Source organism: Phyllobates terribilis, unplaced genomic scaffold (assembly GCF_046119375.1).
Source record: "Phyllobates terribilis strain yellow unplaced genomic scaffold, ASM4611937v1 Scaffold_13__5_contigs__length_258822181, whole genome shotgun sequence".
Classification (NCBI taxonomy): Eukaryota; Metazoa; Chordata; class Amphibia; order Anura; family Dendrobatidae; genus Phyllobates; species Phyllobates terribilis.
Genome location: NW_027362773.1, coordinates 157,028,356 through 157,052,985, shown reverse-complemented (window position 1 = coordinate 157,052,985; position 24,630 = coordinate 157,028,356). Strand labels below are relative to the sequence as shown.

General features: G+C 43.1%; 1 protein-coding gene across 1 annotated transcript; it reads left to right on the top strand.

Annotated features, from left to right (window-relative positions):
* Window positions 1–1,192: 1,192 nt before the first annotated feature.
* CCND1 (cyclin D1) lies at window positions 1,193–17,536 on the top strand. Its single transcript, XM_073658829.1, has 5 exons — window positions 1,193–1,569; window positions 3,357–3,572; window positions 4,042–4,201; window positions 10,739–10,887; window positions 14,666–17,536. Exons 1-5 carry the CDS (start codon window positions 1,378–1,380, stop codon window positions 14,822–14,824), a joined length of 876 nt encoding a protein of 291 aa, XP_073514930.1. The 5' UTR covers window positions 1,193–1,377; the 3' UTR covers window positions 14,825–17,536.
* The last annotated feature ends 7,094 nt before the right edge of the window (window positions 17,537–24,630 follow it).

Sequence of the window (24,630 nt, the reverse complement as noted above, 5' to 3'; positions counted from 1 at the left end):
CAGTATATATATAGCAGGGTGCACAGTGTACAGTATATACAGCAGGGTGCACAGTGTACAGTATATACAGCAGGTGCACAGTATACAGTATATATACAGCAGGGTGCACAGTGTACAGTATATACAGCAGGGTGTACAGTGTACAGTATATACAGCAGGGTGCACAGTATACAGTATATACAGCAGGGTGCACAGTGTACAGTATATACAGTAGGGTGTACAGTGTACAGTATATACAGCAGGGTGCACAGTATACAGTATATACAGCAGGGTGTACAGTGTACAGTATATACAGCAGGGTGCACAGTATACAGTATATACAGCAGGGTGCACAGTGTACAGTATATACAGTAGGGTGCACAGTGTACAGTATATACAGCAGGGTGTACAGTGTACAGTATATACAGCAGGGTGCACAGTATACAGTATATATACAGCAGGGTGCACAGTATACAGTATATACAGCAGGGTGCACAGTATACAGTATATATATAGCAGGGTGCACAGTGTACAGTATATACAGCAGGGTGCACAGTATACAGGATATATACAGCAGGGTGCACACTATACAGTATATACAGTAGGGTGCACAGTGTACAGTATATACAGCAGGGTGTACAGTGTACAGTATATACAGCAGGGTGCACAGTATACAGTATATATACAGCAGGGTGCACAGTATACAGTATATACAGCAGGGTGCACAGTATACAGTATATATATAGCAGGGTGCACAGTGTACAGTATATACAGCAGGGTGCACAGTATACAGTATATATACAGCAGGGTGCACAGTATACAGTATATACAGCAGGGTGCACAGTATACAGTATATACAGCAGGGTGCACAGTATACAGTATATATATAGCAGGGTGCACAGTATACAGTATATACAGCAGGGTGCACAGTATACAGTATATATATAGCAGGGTGCACAGTGTACAGTATATACAGCAGGGTGCACAGTATACAGTATATATACAGCAGGGTGCACAGTATACAGTATATACAGCAGGGTGCACAGTATACAGTATATACAGCAGGGTGCACAGTATACAGTATATATACAGCAGGGTGCACAGTATACAGTATATACAGCAGGGTGCACAGTATACAGTATATCTCGGCTGCTGCTGCTCTGTCGCCCACTAGTGGTCTCTGCTGTCATCTCTGTCTTCTGTGTCTGTGTGTGGCCCTCCCCCGGCTTCATCATCATTGTTGAGGAGGAGGAGGATCTGGGCCATGTTTAAGCTCGGCCAGGCCCCTGCTCTTCTTTCTCTTTCTCTCATTCCCTCTTTTCTGTGATCCGGGGCAGAGGCTCCTGCAGGAAGGGGCTCAGTCACACTGTGCGGCGGCAGCAGCGGCTCGGGACAGGCATGGAGCTGCTGTGCTGTGAGGTGGACACGATCCGCAGGGCCCATGTGGACCGGAACCTCCTGACTGAGCGGGTGCTGCGGACCATGCTGAAGGCGGAGGAGACCGCCTGCCCGTCCACCAGCTACTTCAAGTGTGTGCAGAAGGAGATCCTGCCCTACATGAGGAAGATCGTGGCCACATGGATGCTGGAGGTGCGTGCGGCCTCTGCCCGGGGTCTGCTCTGCCCGGGGTCTGCTCTGCCCGGGGTCTGCTCTGCCCGGGGTCTGCTCTGCCCGGGGTCTGCTCTGCCCGGGGTCTGCTCTGCCCGGGGTCTGCTCTGCCCGGGGTCTGCTCTGCCCGGGGTCTGCTCTGCCCGGGGTCTGCAGCTGGGTGGGTAGTCAGCAGATGGCCTGCGCCGCAGCGCCCTATGCCGGCGCCCACCGGGGACACGGAAAGTCGCAGCATGCGCCGGTTGTCGCTCCGGGCCTGCGCCCCGGGGTCACCTCTGCCTTCTTCCTCAGGTGTCACTGCCTGCGCCACCGTCTGTGCCTCCGCCACCTTCATCCTCTGCTGGGAATTAGGATTTCATGTGAATATATTTCATCATTGCCCCCCAGAAAAACCCTAAAAAAAAATGCAAACAAAACCGCCTCGTCTGCCCTCAGCGAAGGGAGCAGAAGAAGGTGCAGAACTTTCCAAAGTCATTGCATTAACCCCTGCAAGGCCAGAGGGGGAGGGAAGGGCTGCACTGGGGGTTATTGCATAATATTGTGTTTGCATTGTATCCATGTGCTTCTATCATATAGGTGGATGCAGCAGAGCTGAGTGTGTTTGCATAGAGGTGCATGCAGCAGAGCTGAGTGTGTTTGCATAGAGGTGCATGCAGCAGAGCTGAGTGTGTTTGTATAGAGGTGGATGCAGCAGAGCTGAGTGTGTTTGTATAGAGGTGCATGCAGCAGAGCTGAGTGTGTTTGCATAGAGGTGCATGCAGCAGAGCTGAGTGTGTTTGCATAGAGGTGCATGCAGCAGAGCTGAGTGTGTTTGCATAGAGGTGCATGCAGCAGAGCTGAGCGTGTTTGCATAGAGGTGCATGCAGCAGAGCTGAGCGTGTTTGCATAGAGGTGGATGCAGCAGAGCTGAGCGTGTTTGCATAGAGGTGGATGCAGCAGAGCTGAGCGTGTTTGCATAGAGGTGGATGCAGCAAAGCTGAGCGTGTTTGCATAGAAGTGGATGGTGCAAAGCTGAGCGTGTTTGCATAGAAGTGGATGGAGCAGTGCTGAGCGTGTTTGCATAGAAGTGGATGGAGCAGTGCTGAGTGTGTTTGCATAGAGGTGCATGGAGCAGTGCTGAGTGTGTTTGCATAGAGGTGCATGTAGCAGAGCGGAGTGTGTTTGCATAGAGGTGGATGGAGCAGAGCTGAGTGTGTTTGCATAGAGGTGCATGGAGCAGAGCTGAGTGTGTTTGCATAGAGGTGCATGCAGCAGAGCTGAGTGTGTTTGCATAGAGGTGCATGCAGCAGAGCTGAGTGTGTTTGCATAGAGGTGGATGCAGCAGAGCTGAGTGTGTTTGCATAGAGGTGGATGCAGCAGAGCTGAGTGTGCTTGCATAGAGGTGGATGCAGCAGAGCTGAGTGTGCTTGCATAGAGGTGGATGCAGCAGAGCTGAGTGTGCTTGCATAGAGGTGGATGCAGCAGAGCTGAGTGTGCTTGCATAGAGGTGGATGCAGCAGAGCTGAGTGTGCTTGCATAGAGGTGGATGCAGCAGAGCTGAGTGTGTTTGCATAGAGGTGGATGCAGCAGAGCTGAGTGTGTTGTGTGTGTAATGTATATATAATATAATCTGCTGGGTGTTTCTCTAGTTGCACCAAATGACGCGCTCCTCTCTGCTGCATTACGAGCTCAGCTCTGCTACATGCATTAGTGGGGGGGGTTATCATGTGCATGAGACAGTCCCATTCTAACCAGTGCTACCAACTTGTCTCCCTTCACCCCACCACCAGGTCTGTGAAGAACAAAAGTGTGAAGAGGAAGTTTTCCCACTGGCCATGAACTATTTGGACAGATTCCTTTCTGTGGAGCCGCTAAAGAAAAACCGACTCCAACTGCTGGGGGCGACCTGCATGTTCCTGGCATCCAAAATGAAGGAGACCATCCCTTTAACTGCGGAGAAACTCTGTATTTACACAGATAATTCCATCAGGCCAGAGGAGTTGCTGGTAATTTCCTGTTTACTGTACATAACAGACCAGGCTCATGTTTGTGCAATTAATGGGATAGGGGGTCTTTTTTTTTTTTTTTTTTTTTTTGCACTTTGGAAAGAGAGAACCCTTTCTAGATCACCGCTTGTGGTGGGTCACAATGCCTCGTGCGAAAGTGGGAATGGGAGAGGGGGTGAAAAAAAAGAGCATATAATGCAATTTCCTATGAACTGGTGAACAATGTAACATTTATAGACCACGCTTCTGCCGCATGCTGCGAACATTCCGCTGGGATCTGGCTCCCCCTAGTGAATGCATGCTGGAATTGCACCGCTGCATGTATGGGGCAGGCCATAGGCATACTGGGAGTTGTAGTTCTGCAGCAGCTATTTCTTTATCTTTTTTGCTTTATATATTGTCTATTTCCTGTTTGTAACTTTTTGTCTCTGTCGTCTTTTTTTTTTTTTTTTTTTCTTTCTTCCTGCAGATCATGGAGCTGTTAATACTGAACAAGTTGAAGTGGGACATGGCCTCCGTGACTCCTCATGACTTTATTGAACACTTTCTTTACAAAATGCCACTGACTGAGGACACCAAGCAGATCATCCGCAAACACGCCCAGACTTTTGTGGCTCTCTGTGCTACAGGTACGGGTGTTATAAAAGGCATGTTCTGGAATTGCTGATGCTCGCCCTGCTATTCACTGTTACTGTAAAACCAGAACCCCCCTCCCCCCTCATGTGCACATTTACACCCCGTCAGGTTATATTGTGGATTACTGACTATAAGGGGTTAAAAAAATGTGCTGGAAAAGGTAAGTTGTTAAGGAGCAAAACTTTTCCTAACTTATTGCACAAAGAAAAAAAAATGTTTGTGGAAATTTGATGTAGCAGATCCGAGTGTGTGAATGCCATACCAGCTGCTTCTGTCAGAGGCGCGCCGCCGCTTTTGTCTTTGGCAGGGGGCAGCGCTTGTGCCACCGTTTTGTTTTGCCATCTGGAAGCGTATTGGATAAATAAAGATGCATTGTAGCACCCGGCAAGTTGTCAGCTCAGCCAAGCATATCATTGTGCGCTAATGGTCAGCGGCCCGGACCCTGTGCAGCCGCCGCACACTCCTGACTGTGCTGGTGAAACTGACACCCGCTGCTGACGTCCGCCGCCGCTGACGTCTCCGCTAGATGCACAGCTAATGCTTTGTGCTGTGTGCTGGAGGCATGTTTCGGGGGGGGGGTGGGGTAGCGCCTCACTTGTGCAGACTGACCGTGTACTGAGTCCATGGGTTGACCTAAGATAATGGCCGGCTTGACCTCAGATGGGCAAGGATCACATGAGATTGTAAACTAGAAGACATTTTTTATAATCGGAGCTGTCCCTTTAATAACTGTATCCAAATGCAAAGTTTGTTACAGTTGCTGACGATCTTGATACTTTGTTATCACCCATCAACTTAAACCCCTATTAGGCGGCACGTGAGTCGCAGAGTTCGCCTCATTGGGAACCTTTTAATGATTTATGAGCGGTGTTAAACCGGTTGCAGATTATCCCCCCCCCCCCCCCTCCTTTTTCTTGTTTTTGGGAATGTCACATAACGTGCTTTGACGTTCTCCGCGGTGCCAAATAAGCGTGTCCGTAGTCACAGAAGGGACCGGATGAGCCGAATGACTTCAGATCATGTATGTTTTGGTTAACCCCCAAAGTGCTGGAGCCCTCCATGACATTGCCCTGGAGCCCTGCTGCTCGCTCTCCAGCCTCGCTCCTGCCGGGGTGACCTGTTTTGTGACCAGTGAACCTGCTGAATGCACACGCGGTTCAAAGGTTGCCAGCTCGGCTTGTTAAGACTCCGGCACTTTGATCTGTTTCCCTGTTGTTTTAGGCTAAGGTGCATGTGGCGTCATCACCCCCCCCCCCCCCCTAATTCTGGCACCAGAAAAACTGTGGAGTCAGAGGTCCATAACATATGATCACACTAATAACATACAGAACTACAACTCCCAGCAGGCAGTCAGGCATCTTCTAGCAAATAAGTGTGTGCATGCCCTGGAAGCTGCAGGCTGGGAGTTGTAGTTCTGTGATAGCCAGAGAGGCCGAGTGATTGTCACATTATGGATAAGAATCTGGAATTTTATGATGATTTTGCTCAGAAGCTGTGAGTGGGCGGAATGTTCTGTGGGCGGAATGTTCTTTATTTCTATTATGTGTCTTATCTGTAATGAGGTTTAAAGTCTGCACCAGATTGAGCCTGAAGTAAAGGTCTGTTATTTATCTATTATCTATCTTTCTATTATCTATGTATCTATTATATATCATCTATATATCTATCTATTATCTATAGTAGCTATCACTATCTGTCTGTCATATCTATATCTCCTATTTCTTTTCTTTTTTCCTTATCTATTTATGAGATAGAGTGAAAAATAAGGAGAAATATCTAATCGTTCTCTAATGATTGATAGATATAGTGAAAAAACACAAAGTAAGAGAAGGAAAGAAACAAGTAAATGAGACTTTCTGTCTTATCTCATATTTATTGGATAAACAGAAACATAGCTTAAGTAGATAGAAAGCTAAAAATATAGATATTATCTCTTTCCATTTATCTTCATCTATGTATAGCTTTCTTTGTCTTTATTGCTTTTTCTCTCCTTCCTCCTTTCTTTCTATATCTAGAACTTTCTTTCTCTTTTCTTTCTTTTTCTCTCTATGTACTGTATCTTTCTATCTCTCCTTTCTCTTTATCCTTTTTCTTTCGCTTTTTTTTTTTCTCCATCTTTCTTATCTTTCTTTCTTTAGCTTTTTCTTTCTCTTCTTTCTCTATCTTTCTATTTATTTATTTCTATATCTATCTTCCTATGACTCTTTCTTTCCTTTCTTTTGCTCTCTACCTATCGCTCCTTCTTTCTCTTTTATCTCTTTCTTTCTCTTTTTCTTTCGCTCTATCTACCGCTCCCGCCATGCTTAGGCTTTTTGGGCATGTGCCACTAAAATGTAGAATCTTGATCCTTTCTTTGAGTCGCGGGTCTTGTACAATAAAGGGCCAGTGATTGTGCGCTGTCTAAACAAACGCGGGACGCGGCATGCAGCAGCGCGCACCTTCACGTTGAGTTATGAGGCCCTTTCCCGCCTGTTGCCTCTTCTCGCCATGATTGATGTCCTCGAGTTTGATTTGGCTGCATGAAAGGATTTTCATTCATGGGTCTCAGACGGATGGAACGGCTCCTTTTACAGGAGAAGGTGCAGGGGAGGAGTGGGGGGCACTCTGTAAAATGGGACTCACCCCCCACCCGCCTTCCTCCTCCTCCCCCGCCCTCAGCGTTGCACAGCCTGGCCGCTGCTTTGTGTCCCTTCATGGTGGCTGGCACTCTCTTTTCTCTATCGGCGCTGAACTTGTTTATTCTTTTTGGATGAAGTCTCGGATGGGCTGCCGGGGATGTGTGGCGGCCCCTTCTCTTTTGTGCCCGTGTCAGGTTCAATTCATCTCGCCCCTTCTCTCTCTTGTTTCGGAGCTTTCAATGGCGCAAGATGAAGCAATGGAGTCTTGACAATACTGACACACTCCGATTGCAGGGCCGGGGCCCCCTTGATTAATCTGCTGAAATTAGTGGGATCGGCCCGGATCATTTCATCCTGAATGTAAAAAAATAACTAAATTATACCGCCTAGACGTGCTGCTTGTCTGGAGTGGAGATGGGCTATAATGGACCCATGGAGAAAGCAAAAACAGAAAATATTTTTCAATTTTTTTCCTTTTATATCTGTTATTTATTATGCTTTGCACATATAGTGCCATCATATTCTGCAGCGCTTTAAAGGTATTGTCATTGCTGTCCCCATTGGGGCTCACAATCTAGATTCCCTATCAGTCTGTGGACTGAGGGAGGAAACCCATGCCAACACGGGGAGAACATACGAACTCTGTGCAGATGTCGCTCTTGGTGGGATTTGAACCCAGGACCCCAGTGCTGCAAAGCAATAGTGCTAACCACTGTGCCACCATTCTGCCCACGAGTTGTCACTTACCAGTCACGGGACGCCATGTCCAGAGCACCTCTCGGGTATGGTGGACCCCAGATGTCCATCAGAATAAATAAACGCCCATTGATGTCGGCCAGTAATACCTTTTGTGATTCCGCCTTCCCCTATGGAATATGCAGTAGCGAGACCCCCGGAAATCAAGATTGGATATAGGAAAGCAATGGTGCAAACAAGAGAGAAATTCCTATCCCTAAAACAAAAATGTCTTGCAGGACAATAGGAAAGAAAATGGACTGATTTTCAGGGTACTCACAATTAAAGGGGTTGTCTATCCCTGGTAGTCTTTTGCACCGTTTGGATTTGGCTCCGCTCTCCGGTTCCAGTAGTCGTTTGCTGACTTGAGTCTCAGCCGCGAGTTGCAAAGTTCTACTGAGATACGCAGCTGAGAATCTAGATGGCCACAAGTATATAAATCACGTGATGACCGCTGGGACGGGCAGGCAGAGTCCAGTCCAGAAGGTGCGTGCACTACACACTGTTAGGATTCAGCAAGATGCAGCGCTTTGCTGAATATTTCATACGGGACGGACATCCCCCATCAGTTGTTATTATGCAATGGTTGCACATCATAGTTATGTAATATCAATGGGGAGATTGTATATTGGGAAGTGGCGTTATGTCATGAGTTCCTAACATGGTTCATCTGCTTCTTACATGAGTGCATTAGTTTCTTAGTGCTTGAGTTTCAAGTTAACTTCTCACATGGTGCATGATTTTTTTAGAAGGTGCATTAGCCTCTTGGATGGTGCATGATCTTCTCAAAAAGAACTTGGATGGTGAATGAATATCACGGATGATGCGAGGGCTCTTTACATGGTGCAATAGGCTTCTTAAAATTAACTTCTCAGATGGTGCGTGAGTTTCTTCAAGTGAAATTCTCAGATGGTGCATCAGCCTCTTAGATGTTGCATGAGTTTCCTAAAAGGAACATCTCAGGTGGTGCATGGATTTTTCAGATGGCGCATTAGCCTCTTGGATGGTTCTCAAAAATAACTTCTTAGATGGTGAATGAATATCCTTGATGGTGCATCAGCTTCTTAAAATGAACTTCTCGGAGGGAGCATGACCTTGTTCAAGTGAACTTCTTAGATGGTGCATGTGTTTCCTAAAAGAAACATCTCAGATGGTGCATGGATTTTTTTTTAGATGGCACGTCAGCCTCTTAGAAGGTCTTTTGAGAAGAGCTTGCACCATCTTAGTCCATGAACATCTCAGATGGTGCAGACCTTTCTTAGATGGGTCAGTGGCCTCTTTGATGGATGGTGCAAGTTTCTTCTGAATAAATGAACTCCGATGGAAGAGGACTCGAATTCTAGTTCCACCTATGGGATGTAGCAATCCTAAGAGTCAATATTGACCCTTCTCAGATGGGGCATATACTTTTAGATGGCACATCAATTAGCTTCATAGTTGCTGCATGAATTTCACATATGGTGCATGAATTTCTTAGGTCTATCAGCTTCTCAAACAGAACCTCTTAGATGGTGCATGATCTTCTCAAAAAGAGCTTGTTAGATGGTGCATGAATTTCTTGGATGGCACTTGAGCTCTTTAGATGGTGCATCACCTTCTTAAAATTAGTTTTTCCAATGGTGCACAAGCTTTAGATGGTGCAGGAGTTTCCTAAAAAGATTGTCTCAGATGGTGCATGAGCTGCTTGGATGTTGGTACACTTTTTGATTACGCAGAACGTAATGACCTGCTTATAAGATGATGACATTGGCTTCTATGGACAATGTTTAGAGGGTGACTGCCTGTAGGCAGCCATATTTGTACGCTGAATAAGAATGAATGAGATCAGGAGAGGCTTTGGCAGCGATCAGGTCCTCTAAAGAGTTACCGTCCTCCACTCTCGGTAGGTTGATCGGCGGTGCGCTGTGATTACTGAAGCCAGCAGTTCATTATTTTATCACAGGACTTATAGGAACAGTAAATATACAGGAGCTGACATGGAGAGGCGCTGTCGGTGCTTTGTGTCAACAGATCGTTTTTCAGAGCAGGTTCCTAAAACAAACTTCAGAAATGACTTTGCAAACATTTCAGCGTTGGATGGGCCTTTCGACTGTGCATCCCCAAGCTGTTCCTGGGTGTCCTGGGAGTGCGATTTGCAGAGATTGTAGGAGGAAGTGAAATTTGATGGGATAAGTGGAGCTTGATGAATAAAACACTATTGGGGGCACCCCGGCGCCGCTTATCTCCATTAGTTCTGAGTTTGTACAGCCGAATAATTGGTCCCTTACTAGGTGGGTTTGGATGGATCGTAAGCTCTTCTGCCGACGTTTTAAGTGATTTTCTACTTGCAATCTGTTGCTGGAAGGAATGAAAATAAAAAACCAAGGGAGAAAAGCTTTAAAAATGCGGATTATTCCTAAGAGAATGGTGAGGCCGCTGAATGTGGCAGTCCGGCCTCTTCAGGAAACACGAGACCGGCTTTGTATAGACCTACAGCAATGCAGCTTGGACGGGGTCCCAGTATCCTGGCACCATTGTGTCACAGCAGAATGGAGCCGAGTGCCGCCTGTGTTGGGACCCCCGACACTTAGCTCTGGCACATTTCATTGAGCCTCTGTTGTCGTGATGGATGACGGCCAGTGACTGGCAGCTCAGGCCACGACAAAGCCTTTCTAAAGGTGCCATCTTGGTCGGAATAGGCCATTGCTGGCTTGTGAAAGCGTCCAGATATTTATTACTAACTGCTTGCTGTCACTTTGCGAAAGCCCAGAAACAATTCAGGTCCTTAATCCTGGAAGCGGCGTCTGTTCCGTGCCCGGGAGAGGAGAGGGAGCGTTACCAGGTCACTTTGAAAAGCCGCGCAGAGCGAATTCTTTTGTGTCGGGGAAGCAAAAGTGACTCGATTGTGTTACATGACTTCTACTGTACCCAGAGCAGGGGCACCGGCGGGGGTGCGAGCGTTGGATTAGGCTATTAGAAGACAATTTGACATCTGCTTGAGGTTCTCCAGCGGGCACCTTGGCAATAATATCTTGAATAAAAAGTCTTTATCATTAGGATCGATGATTGACGTAGCCGGGATTAGATTAGGTCTTTTTTTGTTTTCTAGAAATACTTTTTTTTTTTTTTTACTTTTTGTAAACTTTTCAAAAAGTTTTTGCAACTTTTTAACTAATCCGTATTTTCTTTTCATTGCAGATGTAAAGTTTATTTCCAACCCCCCTTCAATGATTGCAGCTGGGAGCGTAGCAGCCGCCATACAGGGTCTCAATTTGGGGAACACAGACAGCGACTTCTCTTCTCAACACCTCACTCTATTCTTAGCACAAGTCATCAAATGCGACCCGGTAAGTCCACCACAAATCTATAGATCATTGGTAGAGATGAGCGATCCCGAACCTAAAAGTTCGGGGTTTGTACTGGGCAGGTTGTATCCGGTGCTAAACGCCAAATACTGACTTCTAATGGAAGTCCATTTGAATGTTCGGAGTTCCGGGGGGAAGAGAGAGGTGAGAGAGAATATTTTCCAGATCAAAAGTTTGGTTCCCCATTGTTTTTAATGGTGTTTGAGTTCTGGTTCAAGTTTGGGAACAGTTGTGGAATGAAGTTTAGGTTGGGTACCAGAACCCAAATTTCCACAGGTACGCTCATCCCTAATAGTTGGTGATCGGTAGTTCACAGTGGCTCACTTTTTGATGGATTGGTAGCCCTCTCAGGCCTTAAGTAATGTACTCCAGTGACTTGTAAGACCAAAAAGGCTCAAAGGACTGTAGTCAATCACTGATGGGTAAACTCGGCCATTTGCAGTTGACTGCATTGTTCAGCTTAGACGGTGCTAGGATAAGCAGCTGTCAGGCACTCTTACCACCGCTTATCCAATGGGAAACAAAGGTGTAAAATCTAAGCGGAACAGTGGTGCATCAGGGGGCTTTGTGGCATCCTCTCTACTGGTGGCCAAGTCGTTGGTGTGCATACAGAAAGGACCCAAATGTAAAGATAAAAATAGGCCCCCAAAAGTATCTGGTGAATGTCTCACCATCTATACCCCAATTCATGGCCTGATTCCCCTGGGCCGCCTCTCCAAATTTCCCATAGCAGGAACCTGGTCAGCTTCTTCGTGTTTTTTCCGCTCTTGGGCCAACACTGTGAGCAGCGGTCCTATGTGCCGTCCAAGTGTAGAGTTAATCAATAACGCAACCCCCTGACACATGGCGTCTGCTGATCAATAAGCGTTTGAGCTGGAAAACAACAGAATCTGCCTCTTACTTTCTAGGAATTGAAGTAATTTTTCCACATTAGGCCACTCACGCCACGTCCTCGGTAAACACCTCTTTAGACTCATCTGAGGACTGCTTACAATGGCAAGCGTTAAAAATAACCTTCCGGATGCCAATTTGTACGACTTTTCGATTTTTCTTCCTCGCCTTCCAAGATCTATAACTTTTTATTTCTCCAGATAATAACCTTATTTTTTGCAGTTTAAGCTCTACATTTTCTTTTTACCATTTTGGTGTCCATACGACTTTTTGATCTTTTCATTCCATATTTTTGGGAGGTGATGTGATTGAAAAACATTGATTGTGCACCATTTAGATTTTCTTTTCTACTTTGGCATTCACCGTATGGGATAAATTTATTCTAATAGTTTATTTATTCGGATGACTATGCAGGTATAGCAATTGTTAATTTTTTAGATGGGTGTTTAATACTTTTTTTTTTTTTTTTTTTATTGGACTCAAACCTGTGATCACTTGTACAATATACTGCAGTCCTGTAATATTGCAGTGCATTGTAAAATTACTGATTTCCTGATGAAACTTGGCAGAAATCGGGGCCTTCAGTAGCCCCCTCCCAAGCTGCCACGACAATACCATTGGCATTTCACATTAATGTCTTGGCGGGGCCGATGAGCGTCAGAAGAGACATCTTTATCCATTTCCAACCTCTTAAATGCCGCTGTCACGGTTGATCGCGACATCTAAGCAGTTAGACTCCTGTGATCAGAGCTAACTCCGATCCCGGCAGTTGTTTAGCAGCTCCTGAGCCGCCATGCATGTATAGCAGACGTGGCGCATTGAAACCTGGCTCAAAGGCGCCATGGGCCCTGACAAGATGAGTGAGGTGTCTCACTACCGTCAGGTGCCAATATGGTCGCCGGCTTAATGATCCCTGTCCACTTAAAGTCCCTCCTGTTTGTGCCCTGACTTTTCGGCCTAATCCACTGTGCATTTATTGGCATAGAACGTTCCGGCCATAGAAGTAATTAGGCAAGGCCAGTTAAGTTTATTTTTTTTCTTTCAGTCTTTGTAATTAATCTACAGAGGCTTTTAGGGTTGAACACATCGTGGGCAGCGAAAATCTGAGTAGTCAAGCAGAAACATTTTTGGCAGAAAGTCGCGAAGGGTAAAGCAAGCGCCCGTTGTTTCCCTGCCGTCGGCGATTTCCATCTGACCACAGAGTTCTCTCGTGGGGGGCTGCACACGTGTCACGGGTTTATTAGGACGGCGCGGTGAGAGGATCACTGCACCACGTTTAGTTTTATTGTTCTCTGTTATCATCCGGAAAAATATCTGCCTTCCTCGCTCTATTATAGGGCATTTACTATGGACGTTGTGCTCTTGATCCTATCATGGCTGTTTTTACTTATTACTATATTCCTGTAAAATATCAATCCTGAAGCTTTTTTTTTGTTGTTGTTGTTCTCATGCAACTATGTTGAGCGTTAACTGACAACTAGGTAACTGGTAACGCCCAGTTGTCAGATTATTCATTATATCACCAGGAGGAATAACAGAGTAACGGCACAAGTTTTATTTTTTTTTACTGTCAGTACAAATTTTAACGTTTTCCTGTGAAAAATATCCATAGCCTGTCCAGCATCCTGCAGTCCCATGCACAATTAAAGGAACTGTCCAGAACGTTATGACTCTGTGATGGACAAAATGTTGTCATATTAACCATATTAGACCTTTCTAGGGGCCAATTTAATTTTGACAAACAGTTTTTGTTTTTATTATTTGTACAAAAATGACTTAAAAGGACTTTCACATATTATTGTACATTGTCTCTGCTTTAAATAAAGTTTATTGACAGGGCCAGTCTTTTGTCGGCCATAGCAACCAATCACAGCGCAGTTTTAATTTCTCAAGGTGCTCTGGTAAAATGAAAGCTGCACTGTGATTGGTTGCTGTGGGCAATAAAGACAGTAATGATACAACTGTTCCACCGTTCTGTTATCAATAAACTTTGTTGATAATGTCTGTAAAAAAAAAAAAAAAAAAAGCACCTTCAAGCGGTTGAACGTTGTATATAATATAGGCCGGGCTGATATAGTCGCAGAGTCCGGAGTTCAGGGACAGTCACTACACGTGCCGGGGTGTTTACATGCACCCGATACTGAATTACAAAATAAGGCCTTAATTTATCAGAATTATAATGGACCTTGTTGCCCATAGCAACCATTTCCAGCCTAGCTGTTTTTTGTTGTTTTTTTTCCTCTGTGACTACGACTTCTACTGAGAAGGCGGTTACGTGACCATGACGGTCATCCTAGAAGCTATGGAATGCAGCAACGTCGCCGCCATCTTGGTCCTCTGCGAAGTCCAGCCTAGGTTTAATAGGAGAACCTTCGTTTATGCAGTATATCGAACATGCAACTAAAGAATCCTGGGTCCAAGTCCCTTAGAGGGGAAGTAAAAAAAAAAAAATAAATATAAATAAAAAAATGAAGAAAAAAGTGAAAAAAAAATGTTTAAAAAAAAACCTAATTGGTATCATCGCGTCTGTAAAAGTGTAATCTATCAAAATATAAAACTATTTAAATTGTGCTTTAAACACTGACTGTAAAAAAAAAAAAAAAAAAAAAAAAAAAAGAAGAATCGGAACGCAAGAATTCCTGTTTTCCGGTTGCTGTACCGCCCAAACACCCACCATAAAAAATGGTGGTAACCTATATGAAAGCTGAGCTGTGATTGGTTGCTAAAGGCACCAGGATTGGGTTTCTATTGCGACCCATGTGATTTTTGGTTCCAATAGGCTTTATTGTAATAAATTCAGAGAACGCTTCTCTCCGTTTTTTTGGTAGAACGATGGATCCTAATGGCTTCTCCTCTTTCCCTTTTCTAGGACTGTTTACGGGCATGCCAAGAACAGATCGAGCTGCTCCTCGAGTCCAGTTTGCGCCAAGCATCCCAACCGATCAATAGCTCATCAGACACAAAATCCGTCATAGACGAAACAGACCTTTCCTGCACCCCAACCGATGTCAGGGATGTGAACATCTGATGACGGATGGGGAAGAAAATAATTAAAGATAAAAAAATTTTTTTGGACTTTCTGGCAACGGAATTTGAGGTTTGCATACCTCTCCCGGGAATGAACTTCACCCATAACCCGCATGAAAAAGAGCCAATCTTATGGACCTATATCTTCGGGAAGAAATATTACATTTTTTTTTTTTTTTTCCTATATACCTGTGACCTACAAATAACACCCTGAAAAAAAAAATTTCTTCTAAAAAAAACAAAACAAAAACAAACAAAAAAACAAAAAGTGAAAATAGTATTCGCATAGGCCGACGTTGGGGGTTTGTGCTAGAAAAAAAGAGAATTTTTATAATCAACTAGTTTTATATTCTACGTGTTCATGTCTGTATGTTGTAAAAATAGACATTAACACAAGACAAATGTCTCCAGGGGAGGTACTAAAAAAAAAAAAAAAAAAAAAAAAAAAAAAAAAAATGGTTCCTTATGTGTATGCAGCCATTTTTATTGTAGAAGAGGTTTTTTTCATTAGAAATATTTGGAAAAACATGTTTTTTTTTCTTTCTTTTGTTTGTTTTTTTCTTTTTCCGCTCTTGGCATCTCTATAATCTGCTTGCTATTGCATGTAGTCACTTTATAATCTCTGTGTTATTTTATTATTATTTTACCTCCTTCTTCTTTTTTTTTTTTTTTTTAGTTTTTATAGCCTCTTCACTTCATAAATGGTTAATGTAACCCATACTATAGTATATGTTAGTATAGTGCATTACTATATGTTTAATCATTATTGTATGGCCTTGTGGATTGCCTGTGTCTATGGCTTGTTAGGATGCCAGTTTTGATTTATTTTTTTGGGGGGACTTTTTTTTTTTTTTTTCTTTTGCAACGTCTCAAGCCTTTAGTTTTCCTGCCCTCTATTTTACTCTTATTAAGAGATAGTGATGGTAATATATTATATATTTTTATAATCTTTGGTATTATTGTAGCTGCCTCTCTGTGTTTTAAAAAAAAATTTCCAAAAACTGTCATCGGCCCACCTTGGGCACCCGATTTTCACCCTAACCCCTCCTCCCAAGCCTAGAATAGTCAGGAATTTAATCCACAGACCAATTTTTGTGTGTTCTATTCTAAAACCATTCCATTTCAAAGCACTTTGGGTCCTTTTTTTTTTTTTTTTTTTTTAGAGAGAATACATGGGAATTAACAAAATAAAAATGGAATGGTTTGGAAATGGAATTCGGAACCGAACGGCAAAGAAAGTGATTACTACTATTAAGCTCATATAGGCGGGGAAGGGGGTAAGGAGAGATCTGAGGCTCAGAGTATTCTTGGAGTTGTAGTTTGTATCAGGGGCCATATTGTGGGCCGTTGCTGTCTTAAAGGGATAGGATTGGCGACAGGGTTGCATTTTTGAGTATGTCGGGTTCAAAATGGCCGTCTTTGTTAGGTGTCTGTGATGAGTATGGTCTCGGGATCATGCCTAGGTATTAGAAAATGTGAACACAGCATACACAGATCTATTCTATTTCCTCCCATCGCCATGCTACGGTATATGCTGTGTTCAGTTTTATATGTTTGCGTAAGGGCAAGTTAGCGTTAAGGCTTTATCACAGATCTATGTCAAAGAAGCTTTTGTTCTTTTTTTTTTTTTCAACACTAAACTATATAATTTATCGCTAAGGCTTAAGTAAATATTTATTGCAAGAGATCCTTACAAGGCCAGTATCACCTTAAAAAAAAAATAAAAAAAAAAGATATAAAAAAAATATTGCAACTTCCCCCTTGAAATATATTTTTTGGAGGTTCACACGGCCCATCGCGGCTATCGACACTGACGATTCAGCGTCGCTTACACATAGCACTGTCAATTTTAATCGTAGAGAATGTGTACTTGAAACTAGCCGTCTCAAAATTCTCCCTCCATCGGCCTCTTGCCCCTTCTACTCACATCCCACCCAACTCCTTGTCCCACCATTTTTTGTTCTTCGCTAAAAGACACAAAAATAAAAAAATCTAACAAAAAAAAAAAATTTGCACAATGAACCTCTGAACCTTTGTATTTTATTGAAAAAAAAATAATCGTTTTTTTTGAAGGGTAGCGGTTGACTTCGGAGGAGAATGTATTGATGATGAGCTGCGCATGTGAGAAAATGTCCTTACGGTGTTGATTGTTTAACAAAAAAATGAGGAAAAGAAAAAAAAGAGGAAAAACAAAAAGGGGGATTTCTCCAGTTTTATTAAAGCTGCTATGGATTTAAACTCCCAGTATGGTTTAGAAAAAAAAAAAAAAACAGTGCTTTTCTGTATCTTACGTCATTGTTTTATTTTGCTGCTATTATGTTGTAGTCCTTTTTTGTTATGTATTGTCTTATACTGCCATTTTCTAGAATTTAAATTTTCTCATAGAAAATTATATTGTTGACTTCCATGTTTTTTTTTTTTTTTCTTTAATATGTCAGTTTTTACTTTAATGTGATTACTGCTCAAATCCAAAAAGAAAAAAAAAGTTCGTTTCACAATACCTCATGTCTCATTGTTGTCACGTCCAGGTTTTTTTTTTTATTGCATCCTGGGTCCAGAATATATATATGTAAAGTTGGTTTTACCGGCCTTCACTTTGGTTGGGCCCATTATTGTTGGTTGTTGAGGTGCAACTGAGGCCTACACCCTCCGGCCATCGTTCTTTAGTAACCTTGTACAGTTGGAAATATCTAAAAAAAAAAAAAAAAAACAATCCAACAAGACATCATTTTAGGTCAATGCTACTAAGAAGGTATTTTGTTGATTAACTATTGTGGGTGTAGAAACTTTTTGGATATTGTTGGATTGGGTAGGATAACATGCTGCAATTTGTAGCCACTCAATAACTGAAGCGTGCACAGTCCAGAGGTTGCATTGGCATCATTATGGGTTATTACTATTTAAGAATTTTTTGATTACGTTAACTTTTGGGGATCAATGAACTTTTTTAGATGTGGTCCAACTTTGTAGCTCAGCGTGCTGTAACTCCTAGCCACTCAATGACTGTAGATTGGCATGGATGAGGTCAATGACATCATAAAGGGTCAAGACTTGTTTTGGATTGACCTTTGGGAGTCAATTAACCTTTTAGATGGTGTCGGACTTTGTGGCCAAGCATGCTGGAACTCATAGCCACTCAATGACCATAGATTGAGTTTGATGAGGCCAATGACGTCATTAGGAGTCAACGCTATTAAGAAATTTATGGATTGGTGTTTGGAGGTAAATGAAGTTCTTAGATAGTGTTTCACTTTGTGGCTCAGTATGCTGGAAATCGGAGCCACTTAATGACTGTAGAATGAGTTGGATGACCTCATTGGGAGTCAACACTGAATTTTTTGGATTGACCTTTGGGGGTCAATGAACTTTTTAGATGGTGTTGGACTTTGTGGCTCATCATGCTGGAACTAGTAGCCACTTAATGACCATAGATTGCGTTGGATAAGGCCAATGACGTCATTAATAGTCAACACTATCAAGACATTTTTGGATTGATGTTTGGAGGTCAATGAACTTTTTAGATGGTGTTGGACTTTGTGGCTCAGCATGGGGGAACTAGTAGCCACTCAATGATCATAAAGTGAGTTGGATAAGGCCAATGACCTCATTAGGAGTCAACGCTATTTAATACTTTTTTGGATTGACCTTTTGGGGTCAATTAACTTTTTAGACGTTGGTGGACTTTGTGGATCAGCATGCTGGAAATCTAAGCCACTCAATGATTGTAGAGTGAGTTGGATGACATCATTAGGAGTCAACGCTATTAAGAAATTTTTGGAATGACTATTGTGGGCCAATACATTGTGTTTTTTTTTGTTTTTAGATATTGTGGGGCTGAGGAGGCCAGTACGTGAAAACTTTTAGATGCATGACTTCAGTGGAATAAATTGGGACATGGCCAACGTGCACAATCCAAGGGAGGAATTAGCATCGCTATGGGCCAGTACTTTTTAGGAATTTTTGGATTGATTGTTAAGGGTCAATACTATTAGCAAAAAATAATTAAATTGACCATTGTGAGTTTAGGAACTTTGTGGGACTGTTGTAAGCCCACATGGTGGAATTTATAGCTACATGACTACAGTAAAGTGAGTTACACAAGGCCTACGCACAGTCCCGAGGGAGGGAGGGAGACCCCACGTTGCACCTCTTCGAGATTGAAGTTCAGTTTTGGGGTGTTCGTAGAATGTTACTTTACATTTGATACCACTGTTTTTGTAGATGAAGTTTGTCGCATGGAAATGTCAGTAGAGTAGGTACTGTTGGACTGGATCGGATGGAAGGTGCTCAGTGCCAAAATTTACAAAAAAAAAAGGCACCAACATCTCAAATATATTACCGCAAACCAGCTAATGCTCTTACATGGAAATAAAATATTTAAAAAGCTCAGCTGGGTTCTGCATGCTGCTAAACCAAAATCCAAATTGGTAGGGAGTAATAACTTACAAAAATAATTAAGGGTTAATTTAATTTTTTTATTTTCTACTGCCAGGATCCACGAGTCGGTGGCGCATCCTGTCCAAAAATTCCAGGAATATTTTTGCTTTTATTTTACCGTTTACCTCAAAAGCTTCCGTATGATCGAAAACTTTTTTTTTTTTTTCCTTTCTCTCTCTCCTGGACCAAATGTGATAATAACGTCCCGGTAATTTTTTTTTTTTTTTTTTTGTGTATGTTTTTGTTTGATTTTTGTTTTATTTGCTGGGGCAGCATGTGAACAACTCTTGTTCTCACTTATTGTAACTCCTATAAGGCCAAAGTCTGTTGGTTCATGTTCTAAATAGATGGTTAATGTTACTTTATTTACAGGTTTGTGTTTTGTTTTTTTTTTGTTAATTAATGTTATTGTTAATTAGCCAATCAGTCGTCTTTGTGCATCCTGTTCATGATCGCCGGTCTGAAACGCACATTGTCACCAACAGACCGTTATGTAATGCATTACTTTTTGAGTTGAATGACAAAAAAAAAAAAAAAAAAACTAGGAATAAACCGTACAAAAAAAACCCAAACATTTTCTTGTGGTGTTATTTTCTTCTTCACACTTGATGAAAATACCAGAGATGTCCGATAGGACTAGTGGTGGTCTGCGTATGTGCATATTTACTTGTCTTCTGATTTGTCATGGTCAGACATTGCTCCACGCCAATCGCAGTAGCCCCACTGAAGTCAAAGTGGAGGCCAAATTCATCACTCAAGAGATCGAAAACTTTCAATTGAAAGAGCTGAAAAGGTTCAAAACTATTTAAGAGTTTTAATAAATGAGTATTTTTTTTACCTGGTGTAAAAGCCACTGTTCTCCTGAATCCGACAATGTTTTTCTCTTGCTCCTGCGCATCTCCATTCCTGAGATATGGCCTCTTCTTCCTTGTGTATTTCTGGTCTAATTTTAGCCAAGTGGGTGTGGTTCTTTAGTGCATCCGCACTAAATAGTCTTAAGTTGGTGAAGTGAGAAAAATATAGGCATAAATTAAATTTATGGGATCAAATAACTAAAAATTGGCATGTGCAAATGTATTCACCCCTCTTGCTATGAAGCCACTAAAAATTTCTGGTGCAAGCAATTCCCTTCATAAGTCCCATGCTTAGTGACAGGACGTCCCCGTCTGCAATCTAATGTCACGAGTCTGTCACTATATACACTTTACCTTTTCTGAAAGGCCACAGAGGCTGCAACACCCATTAACAAGAAGCACCACTAACCAAACAACATCATGAAGACCAAGGAGATCTCCAGACAACACCACGAAGACCAAGGAGATCTCCAGACAACACCACGAAGACCAAGGAGATCTCCAGACAACACCACGAAGACCAAGGAGATCTCCAGACAACACCACGAAGACCAAGGAGATCTCCAGACAACACCACGAAGACCAAGGAGATCTCCAGACAACACCACGAAGACCAAGGAGATCTCCGGACAACACCACGAAGACCAAGGAGATCTCCGGACAACACCACGAAGACCAAGGAGATCTCCGGACAACACCACGAAGACCAAGGAGATCTCCGGACAACACCACGAAGACCAAGGAGATCTCCGGACAACACCACGAAGACCAAGGAGATCTCCGGACAACACCACGAAGACCAAGGAGATCTCAAAACACGTCAGGGACAAAGTTGTTGAAGTACAAGACAGGGCTGGGTTATAAGAAAAAAAAAATATATATATATATATATATATATATATATATATAATCAAATGGAAAGAACATGGTAACACAATAAACCAGCCAAGAAAAGGCCTCATCAAAACGCTCAGCCCGGGCAAGGAGGGCATCAATCAGAGAGACAGCACAGAGACCAAAGATAACCCTGAAGAAGCTGCAGAGTTCCCAAGCAGAGACGCTAGTATCTGTCCATACGACCACAATAAGCCGTACACTCCATAGAGGTGACTTTTATAGTAGAGTGGGTAGAATAAAGTCTTTCCTTATAATTTTTGTGTGTAAGGCTCGTTTGCCAAAAGACATGTGGGAGACTCCCAAAATGTATGGCGGAAGGTCCTATGGGCAGATGAGACTAAAATGTAATTTTTTGGCCACCAAGGTAAACGCTGTCTGGCGCCAAACCAACACGGCTCATCACCCCAAGAACAGCAAAAAGGCAATGGTACTCACCAGCCAAGGGTTCAAGAAAAATGCACACCAGGACGCAGCATTAAAACTGCACAAGATGAAACTTGCAATAGGGTGCAATTCACACTCACGGAACCGTGCCTGGTCAGCATCCTATTACACGCCCCTCCTATTCGATTAGGTGGAAGTTTCATCTTGTGCAGTTTTAATGCTAGGTAGTCGCTCCTCCAATGAGAGGTTGAGAGTGATTGTTTATCAGCATTCTGCACCTGTGTTACCTCCTTCTTACAAAAGGGGGCCGGCTGAGTCCTGGTGTGCATTTTTCTTGAACCCTTGGCTGGTGAGTACCATTGCCTTTTTGCTGTTTTCTAATTTGACTTTGGAATTTTTTTAAAAATTCTGTTTATTGTTCTGGCTATGCTGTTTGTTTTTATCACACAAAGAACACCATCCTCACAGTGAAACATGGTGGCATCGTCATACTGTGATGATGTTTTTCGGCATCAGGGACAGGGAAAATGGTCTGAGTCGAGGGGAAGTTGGACAGTGCGAAATACTGATATTCTTTAGCAAAACCTGTTTCAGTCTGTAGGTGATTTGAGACTGGGATGGAGGTTCACCATCCAACAAGGCAATGACCCAAAGCATACTGCTAAAGCAACATACTGCTAAAGCAACGCTTGAGTGGTTTAGGGGGAAAAGTGGAAATGTTTTGGGTGGCTGAGTCACAGCCCAGACCTTAATCCAATGGAGACTCTATGGTCAGACTTGAAGACTGCTGTTCACCAGAGAAACCAAATAACCTGATGGAACTGGAGCAGTTTTTCCTTGAGGAATGGGAAAAAATCCCAGTGGCAAAATGTAGAAAGCTCCTAGAGATTTATCCAAAGCGAACTGCAGCTGTAATTGCCGCAAAAGGAGGCTCTACAAAGTACTGACTTTAGAGGGTTAGGGTTAATAGTTATGCACACTGAAGTTTTCAGTTATTTTGCCCTATTTTTGTTGTTTGCTTCACAATAAAAATAAAACCAAATGTTCACAGTTGTAGGCATGTTCTTTACATGAACTGATGCAAGCCCTAAAAAAACAGTGAAATTCCAGGTTGTGAGGTAGCAAAACACGAAAAATGTCAATGGGGGTGAATAAGTTTGTAAGCCACTGTATATTTATAATCAGGTGGGGAGACCCCAAAGGGTCCTGTGTACCCCATGGGAATTAGGCAGTAGTGCTCATGTGCGTTCACTGACTATCATGCATGCGCACTAATGCTAATGCTCCATTTACATTCGACTTGTGGACCTCATTTCTAGGGATCAGTCAGACCCTAAACAGATCATACATCTATAATCTATCCTGTGGTCAAGGTTAGTCTTGTGATAATCCCTTTAAGAGATCTCTAGCCCTTCATTCTAGCAATTCTGCAATTTTAAGAACTCCTCTTTTTAAAGGATTTTTTTTTTTTTTGCTTTGAACAACCCCTTAATTTTTAGATGTTTCCCCTAAAAATGATCTTATGAAAAGTGTCCTGCCGCTTTGTAATATGTGGGAGAACTTGGCAGCAAATGTTTGATTTCTCTGCAGTGCCCCCCGCAGGAGAAGTAGAGCATTACACCTTTTTGAAATCAATGGGATGTCTTGTGTAATGCATGGACGCGTTGGGTCCTCCAGAAAAAGGGATCATTTATGAAGAAGGTCTTGATGGGGTACTTGAAAATGCATCCTACCTCAGCACCTATGAGTTGATATTTCACTACTCGGCGGCTTCCTGGACCGTGCACCTCCATGTTTTGGCCTTTTATTTGATGGGTTAGATGCTAAGTCGCAGACTCAGGCTGGTAATTTTTGACTTTTTGGGCAGTTTGTCATCCCTCCTCCTCCCCCGGTTTATGCAGTCACAAATTGTTGAGTGGGCAGCGGCGAGTGATTGATGCTCCGCTATTTGCTGATGCAGGAAAAGAATTAAATAAGTTGGCGGAAAATTCTTTGCACGGTAATTCAGAACCATTTTTGGTCAGATTTAAAGAAACAATCTGGACAGAGGCTTTAGATTACAGATGTTCTGCAGAGCGGAGGCGCCCACCTTGCCCCCAATGTTGTAATTCCGTACTTTAAGGAACGGCAATGGGTGATGTGGACGCCACCGCTCAAGGCAAAAAAAACAGGTTCTCGGCTTGTGTCCCGTGTGTCACGTTTAAGAACGGAGGCGCAAGTCAGATACAGTTTCATCCAAGTTGGCAAAGAGATGACTCTCTGCTGACCAAGTCCTAGTCTTATAGGGGTACTTTCTCAATACCCTTTTTCATAGGCCCCCCTTAAAACCTTTGTCTGTGAACCAGACTTTAGAAACCATCAGTAGTTACTACTGACAGATCTTACTATTCCTGTGTTGATGAGCACGACTTCTAAGTGAATTATCCGCCAGGGACCTGACAGCTGTGCGGAAGGCTCCTTTCGGGGGGATTCTTGCTCGCACAGGACAAGTGTGCATTTTTACGCTGCATCCATGTAATGAGGGTCTCACAGACAGAATGCGGAGGATGAAACAAGTCCTGGAACAGATGTGCGGCTGATAATGCAGACGGGATCGGTTACTGGGCGAACCTGGCAGAAGTCGGTCAACTTACCGATTGCCAATTTGATTTTGCATATGCCACAATCATTGGTAAGTGCCCCCTTCACTTCACATTCTATCTATATTTCCCCCCTTGATTGACCTACCTATGACTCCCCCCGCCATTCACACTCTGCTCTGGTAGTCGCTGGCTGGGCTTTGTGTATTTTTACTGCAGTTATGATGTCACGTACATCAATGTGACCGCTGCAGCTAATCACTGGTTTCAGCAATCTCGCGCTATACATGCAAGCTTCGCTTCTGAGATCGGTGATTGGCCGCAGCGGTCACATGGATGTACAGAGCGTCATCTGTGATAAGTGAGTCGGTTTATCATTCTAAAGACTTTAATTTCTTACACTCTCAGACAATCCCTTTAAGAATGGCTCAGTGAACGCTCACCCACGGATTGTGCTGGAGAGCGGACTCTGCAGCTGTGACTGAGCAGGTGCAACAGAGTAAAGGGCAGATAACTGCTGACATGCTCCCTCTGCTGGTCAGTGTCTGGAACTGCAGGACTCAGTTTGTGAAAATCAGATGTCACATTGTTGCAATTAAATTTCTCTAATCATTTGTTATTTTTTTTTTCATAGTTTCATAATTTTACATCGAATT

Excerpts from the sequence above, each read along its gene's own strand:
- CCND1 (XM_073658829.1), top strand. The coding sequence starts at position 1,378 with ATGGAGCTGCTGTGCTGTGAGGTGGACACGATCCGCAGGGCCCATGTG. Across the intron at positions 3,573-4,041 it reads TCAGGCCAGAGGAGTTGCTG|ATCATGGAGCTGTTAATACT; the intron begins GTAATTTCCTGT and ends TTCTTCCTGCAG. Across the intron at positions 10,888-14,665 it reads AAGTCATCAAATGCGACCCG|GACTGTTTACGGGCATGCCA; the intron begins GTAAGTCCACCA and ends TCCCTTTTCTAG.